Here is a 22068-nt window from a genome sequence, read left to right as displayed (position 1 = left end):
AAGAACCTAGATAACTTGGAGAAGATCTGCATGGAGGAGTGGGCCAAGATAACTCCACAGACCTGTGCCGGCCTGATCAGGTCTTATAAAAGACGATTATTAGCTGTAATTGCAAACAAGGGTTATTCCACAAAATATTAAACATAGGGGTTGTATAATAATTGACCCACACTTTTATGTTTAAAATTTAATAAAATTCAACTGAGCAACATAACTTTTTGGTTTGTAAGATTTATGCTTCTGTTCATAAAACCTACTCTCGTTTGCAGTTTGAAGGCTCTAACTTATTTGCATCTTATCAAACCAGCTAAATCTGCAGGGGGTTGAATACTACTTGTAGGCACTGTAGATAAATAGATAGATAGATAGTTACAATAAGGTAGATCAAATCGATTTTTAAGCTCTAATACACATTAGACTAATGTCGGCCAAACCCATATCGATGGGTTCGGCCGACAGTTTATTGTTTATGGGGACCCCAGCCAATTGATTCCTGGAGATTATCCATTGAAAGAAGTTGTCCACTACTTTGACAACTCATTCTCATACCATATGTTTGACCCCGATAAAATAAAAAAACTTATATTCACCTGCCGTGCTAGTGCCGTTGGGTTCTCCCAACTCTAGTCTATTGTGTATGGGGATCTCAAGGATAAATGAAATGAATAGATAGATATATGAAGAGAAACAATAAGGTAGAACAGATCAACAGTTAGATAAGAGACTGGATTGTTAGATGAACAAATAAAATATATATAGAAAGACAGACAGAAAGGATAGGTAATGATAGATAAAGATAGATAAAAAGATAGGTGGAAAGACATAGATAGTTACATGATAGACCAATTCACCCTGACATGGTTCAGTCCTATGTGCAAGGCATGGGGGACCTGCCATTACTGGATATATGGCTATTGTGCATGGTCTAGTATCACCTGAGCTCTTTATCCAGACTGGTAGATCCATTATAAATTGGTATTTTATACCCTATTGTGTCCCCATTCTCATCGACTTTGTAGGTATTAGGATGCCCTTAGACATCGCTTTATTCTCATGACTTCTCTCCTTTGATAACCGTGTGTGTGGTGCTACCGGCCCGATAAAGAATGACTTACTCATCATGGAGATTAATTTCAAAAGAATAGAGAGAAAGATGGGAATTAAATAATGGCTATAGGTCAAAGTAATTTCCCCTCTTGGAAATCACTGTCATACCGTATCTCCATGGCTTAAATCGAAAAAAGAAGGATTTATTATGAAAAATTGCCCATCTTTCCTAATATAATTTCTTTAAAGCTTTATTTCTGTCATTACTTTCCCCTAATAATTCTTTGAAGTGTCACTACTATAATTTGGAATTTGTTTGTTTTTCATTAATCAGCACATGATAATAACAATATGTTAAATATTAATTATGGAGAAATGTAAGTTTCTCATTTTCCCTCTATTTTTCTTGTGATATTATACAGTCTTTTCTGAATTAATTTTTCATATTTTATTCTCGGTCTGTGTGCCAATCTATTATTTTGGTACTATTTTCATGTACCAGAAAGTACAGGATGAGCAGTACATCTATAGTGCCGGCATAAAGTTGTCCAAAAGACAACTGGACAAGGAAGGAGAACAAAATAATAAATGTTCACATGAAGTTTTTTTATTAAAAGAAGAATATTATTATCAATGAGGAAGCCTGCATCTGAATGGTTTCTGGACCCTATCTGATTATGTATTACAAAGACGACTATTTTTTTTACTGGCTATCGTGTATTTCTAAATTTAGTATGGAAGTGCATTTTAACACAACTTACCCTTAGATCACGTTCATACGCTCAGTATTTGGTCAGCATTTTACATCAGTATTTGTAATCCAAAACCAGGAGTGGGTGATAAATGCAGAAGTGGTGACGTGTTTCTATTATACTTTTCCTCTCATTGTTCCTCTCCTGGTTTTGGCTTACACATACTGGTATAAAATACTGACCAAATACTGAACACGTGAAAATGACTTTACTATAACTTCTAACTTCTAAACTCAGAAGCCTGCCTGACACTTGGCGATCAGGTGATCACATGACTTCATTCATTTTTAAATATGTCTCATGAAGGAAACTTCTTGCTGTATACTGTATAAGGACACCATATTGGTTTGCCATTTGTTTGGAATTCCTCTTTATGAGCCAAAATGAAGAACTGTTCCTTAAGAGTTGTTAAGCCAATCCCTGCATGTGTCACAGCTGTTTAACAGCCGCGGCACATGCAGCTGCGGAGGCTCAAGCATGGATGCCGAGAATGCCGAAAATACTTGGGCAGCACCTGAGCATGCTCGGGGAAAGGGTTAACCGAGCATGCTCATGCAACACTAGTTGTTATATATACAGCCTATACTATTGAGACAGCAAAAGAAAGCAATAAGAGCAAGTAGGTATGTCTAACCAGCACTGAAGAGGATTTTCCATAAAAAACTTTGACATTTACAGAATGCTCGGGGAAAGGGTTAACTGAACACGTTCGCATAACACTAATAACAACTCATTGAATATTTTATATAATTTCAAAGTATTCTGTGCGAGAATCCATTTTGTTGCAATAAGAAAATTAAGAAAAAATCATAGAAATGCCTGAATAAAGTATTACAAGTTTTAAAGAAGCACTGCCATAAGTTTTTTTTTTTTTTATTAAATGTGTCTATATGTGTATTGTGTATAGTGTGAGTGTATTAATATACTCATGTACTGACGCTTTCTACGGTGCCCAGTGCCGTCCCACTCTTCCTAATGACATCATCGCAATTCATACTAGCTGGCTCACTCTATGCGCTATGTGTGAGTCGGAAGTTTCTTGTACAATGAAAGCCTATGGAACTTCATTCTGACTTACATTGTAAAAGCCACTTCTGGGTCTCGCAGAGCACAGAGTGACCCAGAGAGCGAGCAGAGCTGTGATTCACTGAGAAGCGGAGCAGAATGGTGCTAAAACTCCAAAGAATCACTGCACAACATATTCACACATTTAATGAAAAAGAAATATTCATGGGAGTGCTTCTTTAATGTTACCTGTTTAATATTAGTATTGAGTAATTTAAATGGTTGTTCCACTGAGATAATCTTATAAATGTGCCCCTGCTATGTACTGTGTAATGGCTGTGCCTGATCATGCAGAGCTGCTGCAACTCACGGTCACATATACAGAGCTCCTTTGCAGGGGATAAAGCATAGGTGAATATATTGACTACATGGCAGAGACTATCAGCTGTTCCTTTGTGTGAGGTAACACATTTCCCTGCTTGATTGTTTTATCACAGGAGCAAATGTTTCAACCAAGTCACCAGCCCTGTGAGCTCATCATAAAGAAGTCAGTGACATAAGAGGTAATCAGCAATCGGAGCTTTAAAGTCACTGACTTGATTTATGATGAGCTGACAGGGCTGGTGACATGGTTGAAACATTCACTCCTGGGATAAAACAAACTAATGGAAAATGTGTTCCTTCACACAAATGATCAGTTGAGAGTCCCTGCAGTGTCACTAATATATAAACTTTTGCCTTCTTCCCTGGCCAGGATTGGTGAATGCGCAACCATAAGCTGCAGTAGCTCTACATGGTCAAACACAGCAAGTAATGCAGTGCATAGCAGGGGCACATTTATAAGATTATCTAAGCACAGGCACATTTTTTTCACACACAATCAATTGTGTAACTTATTAATATTCCAAGCTCTATTGATTAAAATGTATTTTGTTAGTGAAATAACCTCTTTAATGCATCAATCTTATATATTTTATATTGTAATCTTATGGGTTAGCTTTTCAAACTTTTTTAAAACTTCTTCATGAAGTTTACAGAGCTTTGCAAAAGCATGGAGCGCTGTTAGACGCTCAACAAGGCAGACCTACCGCAGACCTACTGAGTCACCAGTGGGTTGTTTGTCTTGACGAAAATACCAATTAGCTGTGGTGCTGATGCTAAACTGTGGATTTTAATGATGAGCCATGGGAAATGCCAGGAGCTGTGCCATACTTAACGTGACAACGTGTATCAGAGTTATGTTTTGTCGGAGCTTCAACAGCGCTTCTGGGGCTGTATATATTTCCTCATCCATAATATATATGTTTCCAAAGAGGGCAAGATTAATGCCGCAGAAATGCTGCTGGCATTATGGATGCATAGAGGACAAAGCAACCCCAGGCTTAGTACTGGCTCACACTTAAATCATAGGAATTACCCACTGTCATATGAAAGCATTGTGTCAAATGAGGTTAAAAACAGCAACAAGCCCATTTATCCCTCATCTGTAATATGTAGATTAAGCAATTGTTTCCTTCCAATTTTAAATTTGTTGCACAGATTTTTTTTCCAGTGAAATCTGATGATAAATGTTCCAGTAATAGAACTGTTTTTCCTGTGTAATTGCACCTTTTTGCAAAGTTAATGGTTTTATTAGTGAACATATAGCATAATGTGTTGAATAAAAAAGTTGACTTGGGAATCCCATATGTGGCTGTCCAGCTACAAACCCTACAATGTAGTTCTATGGTTGTCATAGCAAAATTTAAAGGGGTTGTCCAAGATTAGAAAATCATAAGTACTATCTTCTGGAAACAGTATCTCACATGTTCATTGACTGAGTCTGGTATTGCTGTTCAGCTGTAAAGCAACCATGTTGAAGATGTTTTCCAGGATTAAAAAAAAAAAGAATAAAGCTGCATATCTGGGAATGTGCAAAAACAACCAAAAAACGTATAAATACATGGTAAATCGCCTGCTCTGTTTCCCTTTTTTCTTGCTTGCCTACCAATCCATTTGTGACTGCTGCGGTCAATCACTGTCATCAGCAGTGAGGCTAGTGATTGGCGGTGGCAATCACATGTGGATAGTCAGAATCTCATAACTGAAGGACAAGTAAAGCATAGACACTGGACTGGGAGTTTGGGAATTCACAGGGAGAGCATAAATTATTTGGTTATTTTGTAGAAAACCTAGGCTTTTTTTTTTTTTATAAATCCTGGACAACCTTTTAAAGACAGTCCTTTATTTAATATGCAAATTGCCTCTTTAGAGAGGAAGAGGACTTGAACTGAAGAGGCAATTTGCAAATTAAATTTTCCAAGATGAGCATTGCACGGCGAATAAGTCTCCTTACATTGGCATGCCAGAGCCGGAATGTGACTCTCCACAAGGAGAAACGTTACCCCTTTGTCCTTTATTTAATCATATTAGGAAATGTATGCTACCAATCAGTGAGGATCCAACTTATCCAACCCCTGTTACTAAGTAAGCGCTGTGCTATTTTATTTCCTGTTGACTTCAGGATATTTTTGTGTGGCTATATGATTGGTCATTTTACGCAATGGCTACTAATTTAGTTTTTTTTGTCTATTTTTTTAAGTCTTGCCTTCCAAAGTATAAAAATAAAAAAAGGTTCATTTTTTTTTTATGTCACTGCTGATGTAATTGTTTAATGTTTCTTTCTATTTTCTAGATGGCAAAGTAGAAGTAACAAAAGAAAGTGTGAAGCTATGCACCATGGGACCAGGAAAAGTATTTGGAGAGCTCGCTATACTCTACAACTGCACCCGCACAGCAACCGTAAAAAGTAAGATTTTGCCATGTTAATTATCTGCACAGTTTGGTCTCGCTAATACCCTTTAAATATTTTATGGGCTCTAAAAGTACGAAAGGGAAATGATGTCATTGTTATAAACAAGATGCATTGGTTTAATTTCAACTTTTATTTTTATACCAAACTTATGGGTATTATTGAAGAATTGCTGTGCATTTCTACATCTTTTTACGATTTGAAATTTTAGGAAATGGAGAATGTGGTGAATTCAGTGTTGGCAATTATTGGAGTGGTTGGAATTATTGGTAATGTAATAAACTGTAAAAGGGAACTTACTAGAAATGAGGACGTTGTTACGACTAGCAGAACTACTCCTGTCAATGGGCTGCGAATGGTATTTCATCACAGCTGCAAGGATATTTGAGGATATTTGATATACTGTGCAAAAAAAAAAGAAAATGAGTGTGCAAAATCGTCCATTTTTATACAGAAAAAATAGATCATTTTTCATCTGTATAGTTTACCATATGCAATCAGTATGGCCATTTTTTACATAGACAATATAATTTAATTAAATTTAAAAATAAAAGGTCAAATACAATTTCCTATGTTATGAAATGTAATTGATCCATGAAAAGTGCTTGACATACAGTATGGATGGTCATGATCCGATTTTTTTTGTACACCCATTGACTTATAATGGGTGAGTCTGATCCAAAATATGTATCGAAGTAGTACATGCTGCAATTTTTTACAAGCTGGCCATAGGTCCATGTGTAAAAACGTTCATGCCACATTGACTTGCAATGGTCAGTGTGCTGTGTGTATGCTACTCATGCTGCATATGGACAGCACGCGAACATTGAATATGCTCGTCTGACTGAGCCCTAAAATGAATTAGAATACAAAGCTCCTTGGTCATATGAGAAGGGTTAAAATAATTCATTTAATGAAAGAGGGTCTATGCTTTCAGCTACATTCAGTCTTGTGGCTTGTTTAGTCTCACTTAGCAGGTACCTTTATAGAGAATATATCAATATTTTTTGTATTGCTGCTAGATTACAACTGCAATTTAATAAAAAGTTGGGACGCTGTGTGAAATGTAAAGAAAACTAAAATGCAATGATATTATTATAGCCATATTTTATTCACATCAGAACATAGATCATAGATCAGAAGGTGAACGTTAGACATTTTTACATTTCATTTGAAAAAATTACCTAATGTAGAAATTGACAGCAGCAACACATTTCAAAACCGTTAGGACACGGTTAACAAAATGCTAGAGAATTAAGTGGTACCAATGAAAAGCAGCTCAATTTTCTACTAAGTCACATGACTGTGAGTAAAATGAGCATATTAGAGAGGCAGAGTCTCTCAGAAGCAAAGATGGTCAGAGGTTCACCGATCTGTGAACAACCGTGTCTTAAAATTGTGGAACAATTTCAGAAAAATGTTCCTTCATGTAAAATTACAAAGATTTTGAATATTCCACCATCTACAGAACATAATATGATCAAAAAATGAAGAGATTCTGGAGAAATCTTTGTGCACAATGGATACATTGGATGCTCAATATTGGATGCTCGAGAAAGCTCCAGAAAGCTGCACTGCATTAAAAACAGTCATTCGGTCATGCAAGTCACTGCATGGTCTTAGGAATAGTTCCCGAAATCATTGTTTGTGACATTAGATTTTCATGCAATCCATAAACGCAAGTTAAAGCTCTATCATGCAAAGAAGCCATAGATCAAGAGAATCCAAAAATGCTTCCGTCTTCTCTGGGCCAAAGCTCATCTAAAATGGACTGAGGCAAAGTGGAAAACTGTTCTGTTTCAGAATAATCAAATTTGAAATTCCTAATGGAAACCACAGGGGCCGTGTCCTGTGGACTCAGGAGGAGAGGGACCATCCAGCTTGTTATCTGAGCACAGTTCAAAGAATGGTATGGGTTGACATTAGTACTTATCAATGTTGAGCATTATTTAGAAGTTTTAGCGCAACGTACAGTGTGTGTTCCCATCCAGACAATGTCTATTTCAGCTTGCTCCCATCTCCTCATTTAGAACATACACTTTTCTGCCAAACATAATTGGAAGCTATCTGAAATGAATGATCAACTTTAGTACTGATGTAATAAAAAATGTTCGCCATTGATTAAAACATTGAAAAATATATTACTTGGGTATTTTCAAAATAATAAAATGTTCCTTGCTAAACACATCTAAATTAAGAACAGGTCTTGTCGAGCGCTCTTAATATGGCTACTTAGAGAAATCCAGCTTTGTATAAAAATTCATGTTTACAAAGGAGTTTATCTTTTGAGCTGGTTAAACTGATATTTCATCTCATTTATCTCCGTAGGATAAACATCTTCTCAATCAAATTGAGTGATAAATGCATTCCTTCACTTAATGAAACATTGCAAAAACAATACAGCCTAGAATGTCACAACAAGCACTTACTGTACATACAGAAGAACATTAATAAACCGCTACACAGAGTTGTCTGATATGCTTTTATATATTACTGTCAGGAGTTTAGTCCATCAACAATTAACTTGATGGATTTAATATTTATTTCTACTACTTGATTTATTTATTATGGTATAAAGTACCCAGTAATATTATATACAGTCTTCTTGTTTGCATAAAAAGAATTTGCTTAATAGCCCATGATTCCCATGTGTAGAACATCTATGATCTGCTGTCAGACTACTTCGTAAAGATGGCACTCCTGCTGATTAAAAATGTATAGTCAGCAAATCAGGGGAATAACAGGGGGGTACATTGGCACATACTTAAATGCCAGGGGAGGCAACTGGTCACTCTTCGTTAGCAGGTACTAGTCTAGGCTAGTGAATACTGATTGAATTAAAGCCTATCTAAACCTCAACAATTTGTGGTTGATGGATAAATCTCACCCACCTCAATCTTTAGTGTGGTTTGTTTTAACCCAAATTAAGAATTGCGTACAAAATGGTGAAGAGGTTTGCATTTTTTGGCTTCCTTCCCTTTAAAATCCACTTTTGGTTTCAGTTAATAGAAAAAAAAGGCATCAAAAACTGCAGCAAACTACCAATGTGAACCTGACGTAATACATTACAGAAACGGGAATAAAAACAGGAACAATACACACGTAAAATGGAAGGATTAATTATCGAAACAATTAGGACCTGGCCCTGTTAAGCGGACCATACAAGTTAGATCGAAACTGAAGAAAAGTTGGAACTCTGTCCTCCTACAATCAATTCTTTATTCAAGTTCCATGTGCGAAAATAACACAAAAAATTTGCAAACCATCTGAAGTATTACAGAATACAATTCCTTAATTATAGGTTCTATGATTAATGAATTGTATGAATTGTATTCTGAAACGCGTCACATGGTTTGACAATTGTTATTGTCATTGGTTCATTGTGGAAAAATGATATAAAAATTGTCAAACCCATGATTAAGGAATTGTGTTCTACAACGCGTAGGATAATTTGACAATTTTTAATGTCTTTTTTGCACATGGAACTTCAGTAAAGAATTGATTTGATTCTAGGAGAATGGAGTGCCGACTTTTCTTCATTTTCATGTCTGGATTTCATTTTCATGCCTGCCCAGGATGCCGTGCACCCGGCATGTTATTGATGAAGGTGGTGTGAGCTGTCGTATTAGTTGTGGATACACATTAGATGGTAGGCAATAGTTTGGATGACAGCTATCTCTCATGACTCACACTCAGGAAAGCTCAGTTTGGCTGAGAAAACCTGTGTCCTCTATGAGAGAGCCGCTGATCGTCTGGCAGTGGGTTACCCCTGAACAAAAGGATTGTGCAATTCAATTCCAACCACCCCATCCTTATGTCCCCCAACATAAACTGTCCGGGGACAGTCGGGGGCCCCATACATATTAGGTGCCAGTTTGACTGACTATGGGGACCTTTAGTCTCTAGGAAGAGCTGAAAATAGATATAGAATTGGTTTATTTTGCCATACATTTTTAAATAACTATTGTATTAAGAAAATCAGTAAAATGTACTTTAAAATTGAGGCAAAACGCTGAAGCTTTACAATTTTAATTTAGGCCTGTATGACCTTTGTATATCATGTCAGAATGTTAGGACTCTTTCCATCCCCACATGTTAGCAGATTCATGTTGAGAAGAAAGTGATATGAATTTAGTTACTTTTGGAAAAAAATGTTAAGAGGAAGAAGATAAAGCCATGAGCTAACTAGATTGACAGGGCATATTTTATTGATGGCCTAATGTTAGTATAGGTCATCAATATTGGATCAGTGGGGGTACAACCCCTGGCACTTTCACTGATCAGCTGTTAATAGCTCAGGTGGTGTCTCTATATGAACAGTGAACGGAGCTGAACAGAACGTCAACGCTCAACGTGTAACGGGTGCTGGCAGGTACTGCAGATCAGCTCTTATATACAAGAATAGGAGTTGTTCTGCAGGTCTCGGGAGCGGCGTCTACACATTGAACTGTGCTATTCTCTGTTTACATTTGGCAGCCGCTGGAGCAGATAATAGCTGATCGTGGTGCAGGACCTCCGCCAGTCTGATATTGTTGACCTAGCCTGAGGGTAGTTTACACCACCTGAAGTGCAATATTAAACGACCACCAGTTGGTAAATTTTTACTGATCAGCAGCCATTTAATAGCCTCTTTACACAGCTAGATAGTGCTTAATCATACACACTGAATGATTTGAAATAAATTGTTCAGAGCACATAAGTTGCTATTGTTCTCTGCAGCACGAGTCTTGTGAATGATGATGACCTTTTGTAAAGCCTAAAGATTAGTGATGATCGAGCGTGTTTGGTTAACCCTTTCACCAAGCAAGCTCAGGTGCTGCCTGAGTATTTTCAGCGTGCAGGGATTGCCTGTTAGGCAATCCCTGCATGTGTCATGGCTGTGTAACAGTCGCGGCACATGCACCCATGGTGGCTCGAACATAGTTGTCGACCTTGCCGAAAATACACCGGCAACACCCGAGCATGCTCAGTGAAAGGGTTAACCAAGCACACTCGATCATCACTAATAAAGATCATTTCACCCAATGAATGGTCATTTTGATCTTTCATCAGCTGACCGGCAGCCTGTGTAGACTGCAAGATTATTGGGAAACGAGTTTTTAGGAATGCTTGCTTGTGATAATCTTGCAGTGTAAATGGACCTAAATGATAAATCATCAATATTATATGCCCAGATAATCCACATGAAGTTCTATGAAGCCTGTATATGAGTGCATGGTGGCTGTGCTATGGAGCTTTTTGGCCTCCATTCTCTGCCATACAGACTTCGCACAAGGCTCTGCCATGTTCATGAGTCTTAATCTGCCCGATAAACCACAAAGAGCCGCACAGAACTGTTCTGTTGCTGAACATGTGCAACATATCTAGATTTAATGAAGGGCTTATAGATTCCATGTGTGTGGCATCATAACTGAGATTCTGAACATTAAAGCTGGAGACATGAGGATGATTTTGGCTCATTTTCAAAATTTTACTAATGGTTTTAATGCCTGAGATTTACAATGTATAAACCACTGTTTTCTTTCCATAACTGTAAAGAAAATCTTGTAAATGTTGAATTTAATAGAGGATAAGAGTCACATTCTCGGTGTACATTTCTGTGTCCAACCTGTGCAAACTCTTTCATCTTTTTAAAGATCCAATATTTTAAACTCTAGTTGACATCCTAACTTCCCCTGAACTTTTCACCTTACTGAAGTTGGATTTCATGGCTATGTCTGATTTTTCTGAAAGAAAACAATGTCCCTGCCAGGCTTTTTAGTGTAGATTATTTTACATTTTACTTACCATTGACCTTAACCAAGCTGTTTATATTTCAGTGTGGTCCAACTTTTACAGGTGTGTGGCCAGATTTATTGCTGTAGGCTTTCTAGCGTTAGCACTGCATAGAAAGTTGACTCCTTTATGTCTATTATTGTAGCATGAAGTTCTATAAACCTCAAAATGTAAGTTCAATATTTGGGTAACTTTATTTTCTGTCTACAAAGCCATAATACCAGTCTGGAGTGTTGAAGTATGGGTTCTATGAATTACTCTTGAAAGAAAGCTTTCCTTGTTAAAATATAGACAGTCACATAAAGTGCTTTAAAAATGCCATCAAGATCAACTGAGGGATGAGTGAGCATATTGAATGAAGGGAAGGGGTATAGGTGCAATCACAATGCATTAACCAATCTGCCGTAAAATAGGTTCAAAGAAAGAATACACTAATGGTCGCATCACTGTTCGGTAAATATACTAATGGTATAGAAATGTGGCTGATGGTCAAAGTCAGTTATTGCCATATGCATCAACACATACCATATTTCCTTTAAGTCTACCAAAACTGGTGGTAAGTACCTACCAAAGAAGGCGTCATGAGTGTCCAAAGCTTATTGATGTGCAAGGGGAGTGAAGGCTAGTCCATGTAGTCCCATCTCAAAGAAGTGCTACTATAACAGAAATTTTGGAAAAAGTTAATTCTGACTATGATGGTCAGAGTGCCCATGGTGACCCTTGATCACAATAAAAGCACATACAATAGGTGGGTGTAGGAGCATCATAACTTGATCATTGAGCAATTGAGGAAGAGGGCAAGGTTTGATAAAACACATATTTTTTCACATTATGGGATGTATATGTGTCACTTTCCTGGGAAAAAGATGGCAACCGGATGCACTGTTAGAAAAGGGCAAGTTAGCGGAGACAGTGATGCACTGAGCAATGTTCTATTAGGAAACATTGGGTCTTAGGCAGCATTTAGGTGGATGTTACTTTGACATATTCCCCCCTACTTAAACTGGATGTTACTTTGACATATTCCCTCCTACTTAAACAGTATTGCAGTCTAAGGACATATTTTAAAGGGAATCTGTCAGTAGGATCAGCCCTCCTAAGCCATCTGAAAGGACATGTAGGTCACAGGAAACTGAATAAAATGATACTTTGAACCTGTAATCCGATGTCTTACTTTGGATAAACCTGTGTTTTTCTTATATGTACAGTAAATGAGCTGTTAAGATCCATGGGCCGGAAACTGATCTGCATGAGAATCTGCCTTCAGAGAATATTTTAAATGAAAGGGGACATTACCAGTGTGATGTGTGATGGCCGCTCTCTGCTCTTCTGATCTCCCTGCAGAGCTGTGTGTGATTATAACTGACACAGTGCAGCATTAAAGGATTGGTCCACTACTCAGACAACCCCTTCTCAATCACCACGTTTCTCCCTTATAAAATGATAACACCTATACTCACATCTGGTGCAGGTGCCGTTTCAGTGGTTTCAGTGCTGGCTCTCCCAGGTTCTCGCATAACATTGTTATGTCCCGTGATCCCTGCAGCCAATCAGTGGCCACTTCACTATACCTACCTTCAGACAAATCAAACATCCGGAGTAAATGAGACTTGCAGATTCTTTCTTACTTCCTCGAGATGTCTGATTTGTCCCAGGAGAGCTGCCCCCAACACCGATGGAATGACTCCTGCATCGGAGGAGAGTATAAGTGATTGAGAAGGGATTGCCCGAGTCTTGGACAACCCCATTACTGCTGTACTATGTCAGTTATAATCACACACAGCTCTGCAGTGAGATCAGGAGAGGAGAGAGAGGCCATTACATATCACACTGATAATTTTATGTACAATTATCTCTGGAGGCAAATTCTCATGCAGATCAGTATCCGGCCCCATAGTCTGGTACATCTCATTTACATATAAGAAAATCATGGATTTCTCGGGATTAAAACATCAGATCGCAGATACCAATGTATCATTTTATTCAACTTTCTATGATCTGCATGCCCATATAGATGGTTTAGGAGGATTGAGCCTACTGACAGATTCCTTTTAATAATCAACCACAATCCATAATGGCGGAGCATTCAACTCGCTCAGCAGAGTAATGCCGCTGGCCACACTGCAACAATTGTTCATGAATGCATTGAAGAACATGACAAAATTTAAGGTGTTGACTTAGATTCCCCAGATCTCAATCCAATTAAGTGTTTATGGGATGTGCTAGAAAAAAACAAGTCTACATGAGGCTCAAATTTAGCAAATTACAGGACGTAAGGGATCTGCTTCTATCATCCGGGTGTCAGATGCCCGAGGGCACTTCAGAGGTATTGTCAAATCCATGCCTTGAGTGGTCAGAGTTGTTTTTGTGGCACGAACAATAGTCGAACCTTTATAAAAGATGTGTTATAAAATGATCAGCACAGCAATTATGACTTAGTTAGATTGGGAAATGTGAAAATTTCAATTATTTTCTTCATACCAGTCTCTGTAGCCTCTTCCCATTCACCGGGCAGTCAGACAATATCAGTGTCTTTTCTAGAATTTACTAACAAAGTATTTGTGAGCATTGTACTGTCTTGAGTTTTTTCTTACCTGAAGCAGAATTTAATTTCAGCCCCTTCCCGCTGTACTACTGCTTGTCCAGCGAAGAATCTGCAGTTTACCTGACAGATGATATTGTAAACAATCACAGCGGCTGGATTTTCACTGGTTTAATGTTATTGTATGTCCATTTCTTTTAAACCTGAAGTAGTGGGATATATTGAATCTCCTAAACTCCTTCAAGCATCTGTTATTGGAAAGGAGACTTTGAATGACACCTCAAAAATTACCTACAGCAAAGGGAGGCAGCTGAGGGAAATCTCTCCGTGGTGTTGGAGACTTACAAGTGCTGCAATGGGAATAGGAATGTCCAATCTGTCAATGCTCTTAGATTTTTAATAAAAACCATTGAGCCTGAAGAAGAAAAACAACAACGGTCACATTTTAATATTCTTAGAGCCGTTTGTACATTGGTATAAAGAAATTGGATTCCTAATACTGTCATTGATTAATTCCAGTTTTGCTTTTGGCATGGTCTCTTGTAGTTCTGTACCAGAGATGTAGGCTGGACTGTCCTTTCATTAGGTTACATTTGCATTTCCATCTAGCTATGCTTTGTAGATTAAGTACGGGTGAATTTATTAGAGTGTAATTTTTTTTACTCGAATTTTGCAAAAATTTGCATTCCAAAGAATTTTTTGTAATTCGTAAATTCAGCGATATGATGGTCAGCTGTGAACACCATCTTGATGAGCAGAGAAGGACCCACAAAAGTTTAAAGGCTAAAAAGAAAAAAAACATACTCACCTAACTAGTCACATCTCTCGAAGCCCCCGCTGCTCCACGCCTCTTGTCCTACGTGTCCCTTGTCATGTCACATCTCCGGCATGGTGTTCACCATAGATGGGGGCTTCTGGCCATGAGCAGGTCCCGAACTTCACTGCGCGTCCTTCACAGCCTACTCATGGTCATAAATCCTGACCTAGAGAGAACACTGCGTGAGAGATGCAAAGTGATAGAGGTCCGAACAGTGGGCAGGGAGCATCTGGAGCAGCTAGAAAAGTGAGCAGAGGGTAATTATAAGTTTTTTTTTTAATTTTTACATCTTACATTTATTATATTATGGGTTCTGAAAAGACATCAGAGCATAATAAAGGACATTAAATTCGCAGAGAATAACCTCTCTGCAACTTCAATTTCATGCAATCAAAACATTGTGTGGGAAAAATGGTTGGTTAAGGGTGTTGAGCCCTGAAGGCGACCATCCTCCACCCTTCTCCCGGATATGTAGTACAAAAGAAAAAATAGGGCCCGCATACCTTTAGTATTAAATTGATGTGCAGGTGCACAAAATCCCTGTGAAATCTGTGTGAAGAGGCAGATTCAAAATTTGTCTGATCTGCTCATCTCTAATGCTTTACCCTCATAAGAGGAGAGAGTTTGCAGGTTATGGTCCTTTTGCCTCCAGCTTTTCTCTTCTATTCTCAAACTGTATTTCCACTTGGTGATGAAACTACTGAGCATTGACAAAAAACCCTACAGGACCAAAGGCTTCTCTGCCCTGCATGAGGAGACCAGTGCTATAACTAATGCTTGATAATTGAAAGCTGTGATTATAGCGTATTGCCCAGGAGCTTCAAGTTACACCCTTGTTGGTTTCTTCCTTAAAAGTGTATTTCCATCTATTTTTTTTGCTAGGAAATGCCAGTATACAACCTATAGGACCCCTGTGTATCCTGAGAATAAAGGAGCCAGGATCCTATGTCAGGGCTGAACCTTTCTTTTTCTATTCTGGGTTGATTTTGGCCACCAGTTACACTGTAGATCCATTCAAGTGAATGTGGCTAGTTGCAGTTTCCTGCACAGCTGGGAGCGTCTCTGCATATGTAAAAAAAATTGAAGCGGAGGCACCCCTCCATTTTCTGGATTATTGGGAATTCCAAAGGTCAGACCACCAGTGATCATTAAGTAAGTCCAAGCATGCTCAAGAGATGTGCCATCTCTTACTCAGATGAGAATACTCTGTTGACTAGTGGATGTTCAGTATAGGTCTGTTATAATAAATTCAATTTGAAATATGATTCAATAAATGGGCTCGAACTCAACTGGAAATATGATTTGTGGCAAATTTATTAGACGTGAATATAATCACTGATAGATGCCATCCCTGCAGACCTCGGTGCATAATAAATGGAGAATTTGAAAAAAATTCTAACCTCTCCTACTACCACTCCTGGTGTCATAGCTTCCTGCCTTGTCTTCCTTTGCTTCTGCCCTCAGACTATAGTATTCCCTTCCATTTTCAGTTTTGTTCACTCCTTGGTACATCTGGCACTGACTAGGCCTCACGTGATATGATTTGAGACCTAGTCAACCTGGACCGATGAAGAGTGTAGAAAAAAAGAAGAAACTGGAGCCGGAGGCAGAAGGGAAGCGAGTAGCGAATGGGGAGTGGCGGCACAAGCATATGTCACGCGTGAGGTGAGTATAAAGACTCAAGTAAAATGGAGTCAGTAGGGTACCATTTTGCTTGACTGGAGCGAATCAAAAAAAAAAATTCAGATTATGGCAAATCCAAATTTTTAGTGAAATTTGAAGCGAATATTTAACTTGCCTGAAATCAATTTGCTCATCTCAAGAACAGATACAGTTTATACAGTGGTGGCCAAAAGTATTGGCACCTCTGCAATTCTGTCAGATAATACTCAGTTTCTTCCTGAAAATTATTGCAATCACAAATTCTTTGGTATTATTCTCTTCATTTAATTTGTCTTCAATGAAAAAAGCACAAAAAGAATTGTCCTAAAGCCAAATTGGATATAATTCCACACCAAACCTAAAAAAGGGGGTGGACAAAAGTATTGGCACCGTTTGAAAAATGATGTGATGCTTCTCTAATTCGTGTAATTAACAGCACCTGTAACTTACCTGTGGCACCTAACAGGTGTTGGCAATAACTCAATCACACTTGCAGCCAGTTAACATGGATTAAAGTTGACTCAACCTCTGTCCTGTGTCCTTGTGTGTACCACATTGAGCATGGAGAAAAGAAAGAAGACCAAAGAACTGTCTGAGGACTTGAGAAACCAAATTGTGAGGAAGCATGAGCAATCTCAAGGCTACAAGTCCATCTCCAAAGACCTGAATGTTCCTGTGTCTTCCGTGCGCAGTGTCATCAAGAAGTTTAAAGCCCATGGCACTGTGGCTAACCTCCCTAGATGTGGACGGAAAAGAAAAATTGATGAGAGATTTCAACGCAAGATTGTGCGGATGGTGGATAAAGAACCTCGACTAACATCCAAACAAGTTCAAGCTGCCCTGCAGTCCGAGGGTACAACAGTGTCAACCCGTACTATCCATCGGCGTCTGAATGAAAAGGGACTGTATGGTAGGATACCCAGGAAGACCCCACTTCTTACCCCGAGACATAAAAAAGCCAGGCTGGAGATTGCCAAAACTTACCTGAGAAAGCCTAAAACGTTTTGGAAGAATGCTCTCTGGTCAGATGAGACAAAAGTATAGATTTTTGGCAAAAAGCATCAACATAGAGTGTACAGGAAAAAAAAAGAGGCATTCAAAGAAAAGAACACGGTCCCTACAGTCAAACATGGCGGAGGTTCCCTGATGTTTTGGGGTTGCTTTGCTGCCTCTGGCACTGGACTGCTTGACCGTGTGCATGGCATTATGAAGTCTGAAGACTACCAACAAATTTTGCAGCATAATGTAGGGCCCAGTGTGAGAAAGCTGGGTCTCCCTCAGAGGTCATGGGTCTTCCAGCAGGACAATGACCCAAAACACACTTCCAAAAGCACTATAAAATGTTTTTAGAGAAAGCACTGGAGACTTCTAAGGTGGCCAGCAATGAGTCCAGACCTGAATCCCATAGAACACCTGTTGAGAGATCTCAAAATGGCAGTTTGGAGAAGGCACCCTTAAAATATCAGGGACCTGGAGTAGTTTGCCAAAGAAGAATGGTCTACAATTCCAGCAGAGCATTGTAATAAACTCATTGATGGTTACCGGAAGCGGTTGTTCGCAGTTATTTTGGTTAAAGGTTGTGCAACCAAGTATTAGGCTGAGGGTGCCAATACTTTTGTCCGGCCCTTTTTTGGAGTTTTGTGTGAAATGATCAATGATTTGATTTTTACTTCATTCTCTTTTGTGTTTTTTCCTTGCAAGCAAATTAAATGAAGAGAATAATACCAAAGAATTTGTGATTGTAATCATTTTCAGGAAGAAACTGAGTATTATCTGACAGAATTGCAGGGGTGCGAATACTTTTGACCAGCACTGTACATTGTGCTTATTTCTTTTTATCAGCAGACTTTATTTTTTATTCTTCTGATAGTCAGGAAAATGTTGTATTCTTTAATCTCTATATCATACATATTAACTATAAGAATACATGACGTGAAGGATTTAAGGTATAGCCATTGTGCTTGGAGACTAGCAGATAGAAAGATGAGTGCATCAAAGAGAAATAGAAAACAGGTATATAAAACATTAATTTTCAGGCTCCGCAGGGATCAAATCAGCCCAGTGTTACAAGGTTTGCCAGAAGTTAAATGAATTGTCTCAAAAATAAAATACAGGTTGCTCCAAATCATAAACCAGTGACCCAGAATGGAGAGGGCTCGGAAAAGTTCTGCGTTAGAAACTCACCAGGGAGTGAGCCTTCTGCTGCATACTAGGTAATGCTACAAGAGAGGGAGATGGTATTTCGTGTTATTCTAACATTTTAGGAATCTCAGTCATTTCTACCACACACATAGGAATAGTAAAGAAATGTGCACTGAAGATATATTGCAGTGCAATAAAAGTTTCCAGTTATATGCTGTACATGTAATAAACCCTTTAATCCAAAAGATTTTTTGGCATCAGCATAAGGGATCGCTCACATTGGCGAGTAGAAAACATATAACTCGGACGAGTGCACTCGCTCCAATGTTATACTGTGGACAAGGGCCGACTATTTCCTCTTCTGAGTTGGCATAAGAGAAAAATTGCTGCATGCTGCGATTGGCAGCGTGTATTGGATGGCTTGCACCCATACAAGTCTATGGGTGCGTGCAAAGCATCGGACTACACTCACATATCATCCCAGTGCAGTCTGATATACGTCGACTCACACAATGGAAAAGATGGAGAAATTAGGTTCTCCATCTTCTCCCCACCTGTGATCTGATTCTAGCATGCGAGAGAATTGGATCACAATAAAATGACACTCAGCTCACGCTCACAGCAGAGTTTGACCTGAGGGTCATTTGCATATAGCGTCCGATTTTCTCGCATGACAGAATCATCAGATGCTACTCGTCAGTGTGAGCGAACCCTTAACCACTTTACAGCCTGGGACGTATTAGTACACACCAGACTGTCACCTCCTGTTCAGCGCGGGCTCCGGCTGTGAGCCCACACTGAACCGGGCACATCAGCTGATTCTTACAGCTGACGTGCCCGCAACAGCCGCGGGTGAAATCATGATCCACCCGCAGCTGTTAACTAGTTAAATGCCACTGTCAGTCTCTGACAGTGGCATTTAACATCGCCGTTCCGGAAGCGCGTCACTTACCCCGCCCATCGGTGACCCCGTCACGTGATCGCGGGTCACTGATGGGTGGGCATGACAACCCTGGGTCTGCAGCAGACCCCAGTGGTTTTCATGTGCTGATCACTATGAGCGCCACCTAGTGGTCGGCGCTCATAGCACAGGAGCATTTCTGCTACATAGAGGTGATCTGCTCATCACCTCTATGTAGCTGAGGCGATCGGACAGTTGCTGCTTCTAGACTCCTATGGAGACTATAGAAGCAAGCAAAAAGTGAAAAAAAAAAAGTTTTTAAAAATATTTAAAAAAATTAAAAAATATAAAAGTTTAAATCACCCCCCTTTCGCCCCATTCAAAACAAAATAATAATAAAAAAAACACATCAATATAAAAAAATATAAAAAAATAGTCCGATCGGAAAACGACGTAACGAGAAAAAAATTCTAAATGCCAGAATTAAGGTTTTTTAGTCGCTTCAACATTGAAATAAAATGCAATAACGGGTAATCAAAACATCGGATCTACCCCAAATTGGATCAATAAAAACTTCAGCGCAGCGCGCGAAAAATAAGCCCTCACCCGGCCCCAGATCCCAAAAAATGGAGACGCTACTGGTCTTGGAAAATGTCGCCAGATTTTTTTTTTTTTTTTAGCAAACTTTGGAATTTTTTTTCACCACTTAAATAAAAATGAACCTATACATGTTTGGTATCTACGAACTTGAAATGACCTGGAGAATAAGAATAGCCGGTCAGTTTTAGTATTCAGTGAACATGATAATACACAAAAATGAAAAAAAAACATCTGTGGTATTGCACTTTTTTTGCAATTTCACCGCACTTGGAACTTTTTTCCTGTTTTCCTGTACATAATATGGTAAAACCAGTAATGTCATTCAAAAGTACAACTCATCCCGCAAAAAATAAGCCCTCACACGGTCATATTGACCAAAAAATAAAAACGCTATGGCTCTGGGAACAAGGACAAACAATGCAATGCAATGCAAAAACTGAAAATCCCACGGTCGTTAAGGGGTTAATATCAGATTGGTGTGTCAGGATTTCTGTTGCCCTTCTACAGTTTGACCACTAGTGGCCGCTATTGTTCATTTTAATAATTGTGCTGCAGTTTCACTCCTGTTCCTGCTTGTGCTCCTTCGGCCATTGGTTTTCCAGCAGTACTACGCCAGTAGCGTAACACGGTAGGGTACCCGCTCTCGGTACCTCCTCTAAACCGCTATCTGAAGGGGCCATTGTGCCTGTGTGTGCTGTGTGTCCACTTCAATGTTTGCATCGCTAACATCTACTTACATGGCTTCTACATAATAGCAGCATTGCGAGGTATTATGTTCTCCCATAGAGGTAATTGAAGGCAACATATGCACCAAATAGGCTCTGTAATGTTATATATAATGTGCTATGTATTGTGGCTTTTCATATTTTATTATTTGCTTATCATTCTTTAGCTTTTTTACTGTTACATATATTTTATCTGTTTTGAGGTTATGGCATAGAGTTTATGACACCATTCAGTTGTTCTTATTGCTTGAAGTAGTTATGGGAGACTAATGTGGCACCCCAGGGGTCTGGTTTCCACAGTAACAAGCAATGTTATGTCTGAGAGCAGGTGGGAGGTCTCTTGGCCAGGGATCCTGTGCATGCCACACCTCCTGCCCAGTCTTGGGAGGGGAAGACCTTCCCCTATATAAACCCGGGGCTGAAGCAGGGTTAGTCAGTCAAGGAGAGTAGAGACAAGAAACAGTCACAGGAAGAAACAGCAGAAGCTCAGTGGGAGCAATACTACTACAAGTCAGGGGCTGGCAGCTGCAGAGCTCGCCCTGACTGAGAAGCTTTCTTACCGGACCCGGCGTCCGAGGCTGTGGGGACTAACTCTTACCCAGCAGCAGAAGCCGACCGGCAGGGGATTTCAGGTCCTCAGGCCCAGAAACCCGAAGGCACGGTCACACGCGTGGGACCAGCGCCGCCATCGTGGAGCGGAAGCCATTAGAAGGCCCCGAGTCACCGGCCATACGGGTGAGCACCACATGGTACACTCAGGGACGTGGGCTACTTATATCCGCTTCTAGCAAGGTAGCCAGAAGAGTACAGTCAGTTTGGGAGGCCTACAACTCCGCCTGGCCAGGGGAGATCCCATCTGCTCAAGGACTGACCAGGCCCCGTTCGCTAGCAAGTACTCCGGGAGGGTCTATCGTTGTTACCAGTAAAGACCCTGAATTACACCGCACCGTCTCTGAGTGGTTCCTGCTACCCTCATCTTCCACGTCGGCTGCCCTGAGGCCATACCCCTCCCGTTGGGGGTTATACTATCACGCTGCACAATTCTACACCGGCCTCAGCGGTCTGCCCTGCAGCGGCAGCTCCATAGCTGCAAATCAACGGGTGGCGTAGTCGACACTCAAATAACATCTATCAAGACTGCCACACACTGAGTTGACTCCCTGGGCACGGACCGGGTCACCGCCACTCGGAGACTACAACCCCCATCTGATCCAGCTCCGGGTATCCCCCAAACAACACTGGCCCAGGGGGCGCGTCAACTTTGGCGTAGTCGGCAGGATTTCGTGCCCGCAACCACCGGGTACTGCGT

The 22068-nt window shown here is 39.8% G+C and overlaps 1 protein-coding gene across 5 annotated transcripts in view; it reads left to right on the top strand.

Moving 5' to 3' along the window:
• The window catches only part of PRKG1 (protein kinase cGMP-dependent 1), a 1639061-nt gene that overhangs the window by 768990 nt on the left and 848003 nt on the right, over positions 1-22068 (top strand). For all 5 annotated transcript variants that reach the window (XM_073685491.1, XM_073685493.1, XM_073685488.1 and 2 more), the window contains exon 3: positions 5479-5592. In XM_073685491.1, the coding sequence (XP_073541592.1) occupies positions 5479-5592 (114 nt within the window). The remainder of the gene's footprint in view (positions 1-5478; positions 5593-22068) is intronic.

The sequence above is a fragment of the Phyllobates terribilis genome, unplaced genomic scaffold (genome assembly GCF_046119375.1).
Source record: "Phyllobates terribilis strain yellow unplaced genomic scaffold, ASM4611937v1 Scaffold_5__5_contigs__length_657084704, whole genome shotgun sequence".
NCBI lineage: Eukaryota > Metazoa > Chordata > Amphibia > Anura > Dendrobatidae > Phyllobates > Phyllobates terribilis.
This window is presented reverse-complemented; position numbering and strand designations above follow the sequence as displayed.